Source organism: Punica granatum, chromosome 2 (genome assembly GCF_007655135.1).
Source record: "Punica granatum isolate Tunisia-2019 chromosome 2, ASM765513v2, whole genome shotgun sequence".
In the NCBI taxonomy this organism is placed as follows: Eukaryota; Viridiplantae; Streptophyta; class Magnoliopsida; order Myrtales; family Lythraceae; genus Punica; species Punica granatum.
The window spans coordinates 38,494,422-38,505,674 of record NC_045128.1 but is presented as its reverse complement, the minus strand read 5'-3'; the positions used below and the strand labels follow the sequence as shown (position 1 = coordinate 38,505,674).

General features: G+C 39.5%; 1 protein-coding gene across 5 annotated transcripts; it reads left to right on the top strand.

The window, feature by feature from the left end:
- Nucleotides 1-712: 712 nt before the first annotated feature.
- On the top strand, nt 713-11,228 carry LOC116195718 (TMV resistance protein N-like). Of its 5 annotated transcripts, none has more exons than XM_031525032.1 (10): nt 713-855; nt 3,584-3,788; nt 4,938-5,009; nt 5,458-5,927; nt 6,080-7,187; nt 7,392-7,685; nt 7,816-8,498; nt 8,651-9,761; nt 9,960-10,253; nt 10,375-11,228. In XM_031525032.1, the coding sequence occupies exons 2-8, from the start codon at nt 3,666-3,668 to the stop codon at nt 9,468-9,470; spliced, it is 3,570 nt and encodes a 1,189-aa protein (XP_031380892.1). In that variant the 5' UTR covers nt 713-855; nt 3,584-3,665; the 3' UTR covers nt 9,471-9,761; nt 9,960-10,253; nt 10,375-11,228. The 5 variants fall into 5 exon arrangements, with proteins under 5 accessions (XP_031380892.1, XP_031380891.1, XP_031380890.1 ...); XM_031525031.1 differs by lacking the exon at nt 713-855 and adding an exon at nt 4,381-4,599 and having other exon boundaries at nt 3,650-3,788; XM_031525030.1 differs by lacking the exon at nt 713-855 and adding an exon at nt 3,963-4,599 and having other exon boundaries at nt 3,650-3,788.
- Nucleotides 11,229-11,253: the final 25 nt, after the last annotated feature.

Genomic DNA, 11,253 nt, shown 5'->3' with positions numbered 1-11,253 from the left:
CCAGGTCGTCTGCCGCATCATTAAAATCCCGAGAAGCTGCGTCTACACTCCCGGGGCCTTTCTTTGAAGTGTTTCAACGATCGACCGTGATTGTTACAGGTAAGATCAGCAACTTGTATGTACCTCAATGACAGTTGCCTATTGTCGGGAAATTAAATTCGCAAACAGACCCTCCTCAAGAAACATATACGTCTTCCAGAAATCTTTTTCATTCTGCAAAAACTTGCTTTTATGTTGCAAATGTTTCATGCGGACCCAGCAGGGGGTGCTTCTACAATCATGCCAGACTTTCGATGGCTAAAACAGGACGGGCAATTCTGCGCTGCTAAGTCATATGCGATTGTCGAGATACAAGTCAAGTTAAAGCAGCTTCCTAACGCAACGGGGCTGGTTACTGTTCCCAATCATGGATTAGATTAGATTAGATTTCAAGGAAGCAACTTAAAAAGAGATGTGGTGTGGCTCCACAACAATATATTGTACAAGAAATGGTGGATTTTGGCATGATTTTCACGGATGCTTTATAGATCTCCCTGTACCTTTTTAATGAGGAAGACAATTCACTTGTTCGATAATTAACCGGATAACTTAAGGCCCTTTTTTATTCATTTAATTTTATTGGATAATGCCTTGTCCATTTTACTTTTTGGGCCATGTGCCTTCTCAAATTAAATATACCGAAGTGCTGCCTTAGCTTGCATCCATTAAGAGTCATATATTGGCAGGCAGACATCTAATTCCAGGCATGCTATAGCAGCTTGAGAGGCAAAGGGAAATAAGCAGCTAATGGCTTCAGTTATACTTGGTGGGCTTCATCTGCGTGTTCTTTTGGCTGTCGCACGTATCCCGGTTTTGGTAAGTAGGCGTATCTTAAAGAAGTGACGAACAGAACAAGATTCATAGTAAGGATGCAAATCCATGTATGTTTATGTATATCTGGTCATCTATTCTGATATAGTGTGTTTTGTTTTCAATCTTATGCTGCATACACCGTGATTCTTGCTATCCTTCTGCTTGTCTTCTGTCGCTGTTTGGTTGTTGAGACTGGAGATTAATTCTTACATTTTCAAATATCAGAACTTGTTTGATTCTTCAAAAAATGCCCCGATCCATAACCAAACTTGTTAGCAGCACCTATGTGGCTCGTTCCAGGCACCCTGGTCGCACACGAGGTCGTGGGATCAACCCACAAGCCATGACAGATCTGGCTGTGGCCTGGGGGTCAAGCTGCTAGGTCCCAGCTACTTGGACCCGAGAGGAAATTGCTGTAGAGGTCACTCCCTCCCAGTGGCCTCGTCTGCGGTCACATGTAGGTCAGTAGGGTATTCGAGCCGCAGACTAGTTAGCCGGACATAGGTATGACTGCTCCTGTGGAATCTTCCATGAACAAGGTGGGAGGGATGTGGGCCACTTGACCCAGATCCGATCAGTGTTGATGTATGGGGGGTTAGAGGTGGCTCGTCTCCAGCCACCTCAACTGAAGCCTTAATGATAATTTCTCCGTCGAAAGCAATTGAATCGCTGTAATATTTGGTGTAAGGTGTAACGCCTTTAAAAAGTCCTAATTGGATGTATATCGATGTATGCTTCAGCATCCTTGCGTTATTCTATTAGGCAGTAAAATATAGATTAATACAAGAAACAAAGTTTGACTGCCAATGAGTATATAATGCATGGGTACTTCGATGTGTTACTAAACCAAATTCTATATCTATATATATATATATATTATGATATAATATAAAGTGGAGCTAAGTGGGCTTGCCTGGCCCGTCGATTTTAGAGTGCTCAGTCATTATTGAATGAAACTTTCTCGATTTTTTGAGTTTTTGAAAAAAACTTCTTTTTAAAAATTTTAAAATATTTTGATATAAATTTGGAGGACAAATTATTATTTTCTTGAACTTTTAAGCTCTTTGAAAAGGAGTTTTCAATTTTCAATTTTTATTAAATATTTTGAAACAATTTAAATATAAATGTGTGGGACAATTTATTATTTTCTCAATTTTTGAGTTTTTTCTATAGAAAAGGAACTTTTAAAATTAAATTTAAGTTTTTAAAAATATATCAATACAGATTCATGGGGGCGGTCATTATTTTTTCAATTTTGGGCTTTTCTCTAGGAAACAAATTTTTAATGTATTATAACACATAGATATAGATTTGTGGCACTAGTAATTAATTTCCTATTCTTTTCAAAATAAAAATTTTTAATGTAAATGGCCTCAGAATGACCGAGTTGTTTTTTTTTTCAATTTTTGAGCTTTTCTTTGTAAATATTGTAATATTTCTTTGCTTGTATATGATTTTTGGGACCGATCATTATTTTCTCTACTTTTTGAGCTTTCTTATAAAAAAACATTTCAATTTTTAATTTTTAAAAAATAAATAAATTAGATTTGTGGATGTTGTTATTCTATCAGTTTAAGTTTTTCTAGAAAACAAAACTTTTAATTTATAATTTTTTTTAATTCTTTGAATCATAAAAATGTAGATTCGTGGGATGACCATTATTTTTTAAGATTTTTTTAGGAAACAAATTCTTTTGAATTTGCAAAACATATAGATATAAAATTATTGGAGCGATTTCTAGTTTCTTGATTTTTTGAATATTTTTAAAGTAAAAATATTTTAATAAAAGATCCAAGTAAAACAAATGAGGTACGATCATATTTACTTTTCAAAAAATAAAGCATATCATATTTTAATAAATATGTGATGTGTTATATATTTGCTTTCCAAAAAGCAAATAATGCCATATTATATATATATATATATATGTGATTTGTTATTTTTATTATATTTCGTATGGCAAGTTACAATTAGGGAAAATACTAAAAATAAACTGTGATCGATGCAGATTTGAAAAATATTGGTACCTTTAGATGTGCGTTCCTTCAATTTTTTGCACGCATGGAAGTTTATTTTAATATGTTTACCATTAGATGTGAGATAAGTTTTTCAACTTTTTTTTTCACACATAAACTTTGTAGAATTTTTGGATTCTCTAATTTTACGTTGGATCACGCTCTCACGCTCTCTCTGGTGAACTGCATTGGTTCCAAGATTAGTACAATATAAAGCAGAGCTGAAGTAAGCCCGGCCTTAGAATACATGATTGTTGAATAGATTTTTCTCAGTTTTTGAGATATTTTATGCAAAATTTTAATTTTGGAAATATATAAATAAATTTGTGCATTGGTCATTATTTTCTCGATTTTTTTCAGTTTTTCTTAAAAAAGAATGGTTTATTTTTATCTTTTAAATGCTTTAAAACACTATAATAAATTTGTGAGACCGTTTGTTCTTTTCTCGATTTTTTTTTTGCTTTTCTCAAAAACAAAAATTTTAATTTTTAATTTTTTTAAAGCATGTAAATGTACGCTCAAAACCAGACGGGCAAGTCTCTCTGCTAAGTCATATGCAATTGGCAAAATCTACAAGTCAACTAAAGTACCTTCCTAGAACCCTGCCTAATCCCTTTTTGTCCTATTAATTAATTTATTGGACTAGTTCTTTTTTACTCATTTTATTTTATTGAATAGCGCCTTCTCCAATTTAATATACCGAATTTCTTCCTTAGCCTGCATCCATTAGGAGTCATATACCGGCATACATGTAGAGATTCTATGGCAGCTTGAGAGGCGAAGGGAAATAAGCAGCTGATGGCTCCAGTTAAACTTGGTGGGCTTGATCTGCGGTTTCTTTCGGCAGTCGCGTTTATCTCAGTTTGGTTAGGCAGGCGTTTCTTAAGGAAGCGACGGACCGAACCGGATGCAGATCCACAGGTATATATACATATCCTCATTTACTCTGATAATAGTTGTGTTTCATTTCAATCTTATGCTGCATACACGGTAATATCTATTCTGATATAGCGTGTTTCAATCTTATGCGCATACACTGTGATTCTTGCTATCCTTTTGCTTTTCTTCTGTCACCATATGCTATCTATTGAATAGCACCTAGGTGGCTTGTTCCTGGCACCCCGGTTGCCCATGAGGTCGTGGATGAACCCACGAGCCACCACAGATCTGGCTCTGCCCTGGGGGTCAAGCTGGCTCTGTCCCAGCTACTTGGACTTTGGAGGAAGTTGGCGAAGAGGTCTCTCCTCCCAATGACCTCGTCTGCGATCACATATGGGTCACTAGGGTGCTCGAGCGGCAGACTCGGTAGTGAGATAGGCATAAACTCTGCTGCGGGATCTTCCATGAACAAGGGGGGGAAGATGTGAGCCACCATGACCCAGATCCGATCAGGGTAGATCGAGAAAGACGATCCTCTTTCATATAGAAATTTACACCCTGATGATTGTTACAGTACTACACTGCTCTCAAGCTGCTGCCTATTGTTCATTAATTACCTTCAATATTTTGCAAGATGATGTGATTATTTATGACTTGAATCGATGCTCAACGGCTAAAGTCCCGAGAAGCTGCATCTATGCTTTTGGGGCCCTTCTTAGGGTTTCGATGGTCAACTGTTATTGTTACCGGTCAGATCAGCATACTGTATGTACCTAAAAGACAGAAGCCCATCTTCAGGAAATTATTGTCTCAAGATGGGCCCACCTCGAGACAGTTATGCTTCTTCCGAAGAGTAGGAAACTCTCTCTCCCTTCTCCTGACCTTCAACTAGTTGTATCCCCAAAATTGTGAACTTAGGCAGCTCGAGGGATTCAACAAAATGTTCTTAAATTCTACAAAAGTCATGCCAGACTAAGTCATACCAGCGGCAAAATTTACAAGTCAACTTGAGTCAGCTTCCTAGAACCCTGCCTAATCCCTTTTTGTCCTATTATTTGTCATATTAATTTTTCTATTCATTTTATTTTATGTTAGTGCCTTCTCCAATGTAATATCCGAATTGCTTTCTTATAGCTTGCATACATTGAATCATATGTCGGCATGCATCTAATACAAGACATTCTGTATCAGCTTGGGAGGCAAGGGGGAAGTAAGCAGCAAATGGAAATGGCTCCTTCAAAACTTGATCGGCTTTATCCACAGGCATGCATATATCGTCATCTATTCTGATATAATTTCAATCTTAGGATGCATACTCTGAGATTCTTGCCATATTTCTGCTTGCCTTCTGCCACCATTTGGCTGTGGAGTCTGGAGGATAGTTCCGCCAATCTGAAAAGAAACTATGCATTAAAATTGTAAGAGACATTACATAGGAAACGACTATTCAATGGATTAGTTAATGAGCAATTTCCTGCCAAAATTCAGTTAGAGAGCATTTTCTCTCTTTAAAGAGTGAAGAAAGAGATTCATATATACATCACTGTGATATCTTCTTTGGACCCACAGAGCCCTGTAAAACATTATAAAAAGCATTATTGTATCATCGGAACGACCATTCAATGAATTAATGCATGGTGATTAGAAATCATATATCACAATTATCCCCATGAGGCGTGGAATATCTACTAATTCATCACACTCTTTTCAGGTCAATGCTGAAGCTGGACATGAGTATGAAGTTTTTTTGAGCTTCAGGGGACCGGACACTCGCTTAGAATTCACTGACAACCTATACCATCGCCTGGAAGATGCAGGAGTCCAAACCTTCAGGGATGATGAAGATCTCCGAGTTGGAGAAGAGATCGGGCCTGAGCTCATGAGGGCAATCAAGCAGTCAAAAATCTCCATACCCATCTTCTCAAAGGGCTACGCATCTAGTAAGTGGTGTCTCAAGGAGGTGGCAGAGATGGTGAAGCTCAAGGGTGAGACGAAGCACGTGATCATGCCCATTTTCTTAGACGTCACGCCAGATGAAGTTAAGCACCTGACAGGGAGTTATGCTAAAGCCTTTACCCAGCACAAGAAAGACTACGACTTTGAGACTATTCAGGAGTGGAGGAATGCTCTCCAAGAGGTTGTGAAACTGAAAGGGTTGGAACTAAAGAAAGAGGCAAACGGGTAATACCCTTGTCTTGTTTTCATTTCATTTCTGTTTTTCTAATGTATTTTTCAGTTTTCAACCAGTTAAAAATAGTTTATAGTTTCCAGTTTTTGTATGAATTAATGTACTGACTTGATTTTATGCTTCATAAATTAATTATACCTTTCAGGAAACATGGAGAGTTCATTAAAAAGGTGCTTGCAAGGGTTCTTAACTGTCTGAAGAAAGCTTATCTAGGTGTCACTGATATCTTGGTAGGAATCGATGATCATGTCGAAGCTGTCAAGACATTGCTGGAGCCTGGAAAGGAAGGTGTTCAAATTGTTGGAATATGGGGCATGGGTGGAATTGGGAAAACGACTCTTGCAAAAGTTGTCTACAACCAACTGTTGGAGAAATTTGAATCCTCTTGCTTCCTCAATGACATTAGAGAAACATCCTCACAGCACAAGGGTCTTCAGTACTTGCAAAGCAAGCTACTATCCGACATCTTAAATTGTGAGCGTGAAGACTTTGCAAATACAGATGAAGGAACCCAGGAGCTCAAGAACAGGCTCCATGGCAAGAAAGCAATCATTCTTTTGGATGATGTTGATCAAGTTGATCAACTCAAGGCTCTAGCTGGGGATCTTGCTTGGTTTAGTCCAGAAAGCAGGATTATAGTTACAACCAGAGAAAAGACAGTTCTAGATCTATTTCGAATAAAGGACTATGAACTCACACTGCTGAGTGACTATCAAGCTTTTGAACTCTTCTGCAGGCATGCATTTATAAAAGGCTCACCGACACCTGACTTTATTGACTTGTCCCGGGATATCGTGAGGACAACTGGAAGGCTCCCTCTGGCTCTTGAGGTAATAGGCTCTTCTTTATCTACAAGCAGTGGGCGCAAGGAGATATGGCGAGGTACACTGAAGCAGTTGAAGAAGAAACCGCATATGAAGGTCCGAGATGCGTTGAGGATAAGTTATGATGGCTTGGATCGTGAGCAGCAGGAGATATTTCTCAATATTGCTTGTTTCTTCATTGGAACAGATGCTAGAATAGTAAAACCCATGTGGGATGATTGTGATTTTTTCCCGGAAGTTGGAACTGAGATCCTTCTCTTGAAGTCACTGATAAGAATCACAGATAACAGTAAGCTATGGATGCACGACCAAATCAGAGACCTTGGCAGGGAAATTGTGGAACAGGAAAACTATAGAGAGCCGTGGTTGCGTAGTAGATTGTGGCACAGTGAAGTGGCGATGCGTGTATTAGAGAGACAGCCAGGGGAGGTAACTAAAGGCTCACGAGCATTAGACCTGCTTAATAAATTTTCCGCCTATAATATATGTATATAGGTGTCTCTGTGTGTTTATACTTTTATCCATTTATCAAAGTTTAGAACTTTGTTGTTGCTAAATATCTTCTTTGGCACAAGAATATGTAATCATCTAGCTGGTATAGCGCAGCCAATTTCATTTCTTTTCTTGGAGCAGGGGATGACAAAAGTTGAGGCCATCAGTCTAGAAGGATATAAGTTCCGCTCGGGAGATCACTGCATTAAGGATGATCAGTTCATGCATCTAACAAATTTGAGGATCCTTCAGCTAGAAAAGGCAATTCTTTGTGGAAATTTCGAGCATCTTCTACTGGATCTGCAGTGGCTAAGTTGGCAATTCTGCAACTCCAATCCTACGCCACCAACCAATTTAGATCTGAAGAACCTAATTGTCCTCGATCTATCGAGGAGCATGGTCAGTGAGGATTGGGCCGGCTGGAGCTTGATGAAGGTATCAACAGTTGTCTTTTGCACGGTTCTGTTTCGGTCATGCGATTCAAGCTGAATAGTCATCTGATGAGAATATTATCTCTCTCTCTTTCCCATATTCCCCATCTTTTAAATCATTTTCATTCCCGCAGGTAGCCGCGAAGCTTAAAGTTCTTGATCTTACAGAATGCAGGCATCTAACAAAAACACCCGATTTCTCAGCATTCCCAGCTTTAGAGAGACTGATTCTTCGATCTTGTCACAACTTGGTCTCTGTTGATCCATCAATAGAGCAACTTAGTGCTCTAGTCTCCTTAGACATAAGGGGCTGCACGAAACTCAAATATTTTCCTCAGCTGGGTTCTGCACTGACTGAGCTTCTGGTTGATACTGAAGTTTTTTTGAGCTTCAGGGGGCCAGACATTCGCGAAGGGTTCATTGACAACCTATATCATCGTCTGAAAGATGCAGGAGTCCAAACCTTCAGGGATGATGAAGAGCTTCGTGTCGGAGAAGAGATCGGGCCTGAGCTCACGAGGGCAATCAAGCAGTCAAAAATCTTCATACCCATCTTCTCAAAGGGCTACGTATCTAGTAAGTGGTGTCTCAAGGAGGTGGCAGAGATGGTGAAGCTCAAGGATGAGACGAAGCACGTGATCATGCCCATTTTCTTAGACGTCACGCCAGATGAAGTTAAGCACCTGACAGGGAGTTATGCTAAAGCCTTTACCCAGCACGAGAAAGACTACGACTTTGAGACTATTCAGGAGTGGAGGAATGCTCTCCAAGAGGTTGTGAAACTGAAAGGGTTGGAAATAAAGAAAGAGGCAAACGGGTAATACCCTTGTCTTGTTTTCATTTCATTTCTGTTTTTCTAATGTATTTTTCAGTTTTCAACCAGTTAAAAATAGTTTATAGTTTCCAGTTTTTGTATGAATTAATGTACTGACTTGATTTTATGCTTCATAAATTAATTATACCTTTCAGGAAACATGGAGAGTTCATTAAAAAGGTGCTTGCAAGGGTTCTTAACTGTCTGAAGAAAGCTTATCTAGGTGTCACTGATATCTTGGTAGGAATCGATGATCATGTCGAAGCTGTCAAGACATTGCTGGAGCCTGGAAAGGAAGGTGTTCAAATTGTTGGAATATGGGGCATGGGTGGAATTGGGAAAACGACTCTTGCAAAAGTTGTCTACAACCAACTGTTGGAGAAATTTGAATCCTCTTGCTTCCTCAATGACATTAGAGAAACATCCTCACAGCACAAGGGTCTTCAGTACTTGCAAAGCAAGCTACTATCCGACATCTTAAATTGTGAGCGTGAAGACTTTGCAAATGCGAATGAAGGAACCCAGGAGCTCAAGAACAGGCTCCGTGACAAGAAAGCAATCATCATTTTGGATGATGTTGATCAAGTTGATCAACTCAGTGCTCTAGCTGGGGATCTTGCTTGGTTTAGTCCAGAAAGCAGGATTATAGTTACAACCAGAGAAAAGACAGTTCTAGATCTATTTCGAATAAAGAATATCTATGAACACACTCTGCTGAGTGAATATCAAGCTTTTAAACTCTTCTGCAAGCATGCATTTTTAAGATTCCTGCCGACACCTGATTTTGTTGACTTTTCTCGGGATATTGTGAGGACAACTGGAGGTCACCCCTTGACTCTTGAGGTAATAGGTTCTAGTTTATATTTGAACAGCGGGCGCAAGGAGATATGGCAAGGAACATTGGAGAAATTGAAGAAGATACTCCCTAGCGATGTCCAAGAAAAGTTGAGGTTAAGTTATAATGGCTTAGATTAGGAGCAGCGGGAGATATTTCTTGATATAGCATGTTTCTTCATCGGCACAGATGCTAGAATTGCAATCTCCATGTGGGATGATTGTGAATTTTCCCCAAAAGCTGGAATTGAGATCCTTCTCTTGAAGTCATTGATTAGAATAACAGATAACGATAAGTTATGGATGCACGACCTACTCAGAGACCTTGGTAGGGAAATTGTAAGAGAGGAAAACTATGAAGAGCCACGGTTGCGGAGTAGATTGTGGCGCAGTGAAGATGTGATGTATCTATTAGAGAGGCAGCCACAGGAGGTAATGAAAGCTCATGAACATCAGATCTGCTTTGCTAATTTATTGCCTCAGATATGTGTATACATGTCCGTGTGTGTGCGTGTGTGCTTCTATCCATTTATCGAAGTTGATGCTTTGTCATAGCAGTATTGTCTTTGGTACGAGAATACAGGTTTGTCTAGCATAGCACTATTAATTTCGTTTCCTTTCTTGGAGCAGGGTATGACAAAAGTTGAAGCCATCAGTCTAGAAGGATATCAGTTCCACTCGGAAGATCTCTGCTTTAAGGATGATCAGTTTAAGAATCTACCGAACTTGAGGATCCTTCTGTTAGATAAAGCTAGTCTCAGTGGAAATTTTGAGCGTATTCTCCCGAACCTGCGGTGGCTGAGTTGGCACTTTTGCAACTTCAGTCCTACGCTGCCGATCAATCTAAATCTGAAGAACCTAATTGTCCTCGATCTATCGAGGAGCTTGGTCAGTGATGATTGGGCCGGCTGGAGCTTGATGAAGGTGTTAACAGTTGTCTTTTGCCCGGTTCTGTTTCGGCCATGCTATTCAAGCTGAATAATCATCTGATGAGGATATTATCTCTTTTTCTTCCCCATCTTTTAAATCATTTTCGTTCTTGCAGGTAGCCGTGAAGCTAAAAGTTCTTGATCTTACAGAATGCAGGCATCTAACAAGAACACCCTGTTTCTCAGCATTTCCAGCTTTAGAGAGAGTGATTCTTCGATCTTGTAACAACTTGGTCTCCGTTGATCCATCGATAGAGCAACTTAGCGCTCTAGTCTCCTTAGACATAAGGGATTGCACGAAACTCAAATATTTTCCTCAGTTGGGTTCAATGAACACACTGACCGAACTTCTGGTTGATGGAACCTCTATACAGGAATTACCTATACTGAGAGGTACAGACAAGCTTGGAAATCCATTGGCGCCAACTGACTGCGGAAATCCATCTCCTTAGACTTTGCTTCATTTGATATTAAAGAAAGATTGCCACTTCCACACTCTCTCTCCTCTACTCTCTCTTCTGCAACCCCTCTTTGCTCGTCTCTGCTCTCCCCTGGTGATCTCCATGGACATCGTCCTCAATTCCATCTCATCCTCATCACTTGGAAACGGATCTGCAGTGGAATCAGAACCCCGCTTCCTTCAATTCCTATCTCAGCGGGGCAATCCAAAGCGCAGTTGCTGGAATGGCAGCTTCTTCTTCGACAACCAGCACCGCCGCCTACCTCCACTTCATCGAGGATGTCATCAACGGAATCCGTGATGAGTTTGTTAACAACAGTGGCCCCGGCGAGGATGTCCTCAGTGAACTGACTGCAAGAACTAATCTTTCCGCTACCAATTTGAGGGTTTTTATTTATTTATTTATTTATTTTGTGTTTGATCGAATTCTGTAGTCGAGATTCATCTATCTCATCTCCCAGCGAAGATTTTGTGTTTGAAGTGAATTTCTAAAATAATTTTTTTAGCTCACTTTTGTATTTCGTAAATACGTAAT

Coding starts and splice junctions, on each gene's coding strand:
- LOC116195718 (XM_031525031.1), top strand. CDS start 4,444: ATGCTTTTGGGGCCCTTCTTAGGGTTTCGATGGTCAACTGTTATTGTT. Junction 5,010..5,457: donor TTGATCGGCTTTATCCACAG/GCATGCATATAT, acceptor CACTCTTTTCAG/GTCAATGCTGAAGCTGGACA. Junction 7,686..7,815: donor CCGGCTGGAGCTTGATGAAG/GTATCAACAGTT, acceptor TCATTCCCGCAG/GTAGCCGCGAAGCTTAAAGT.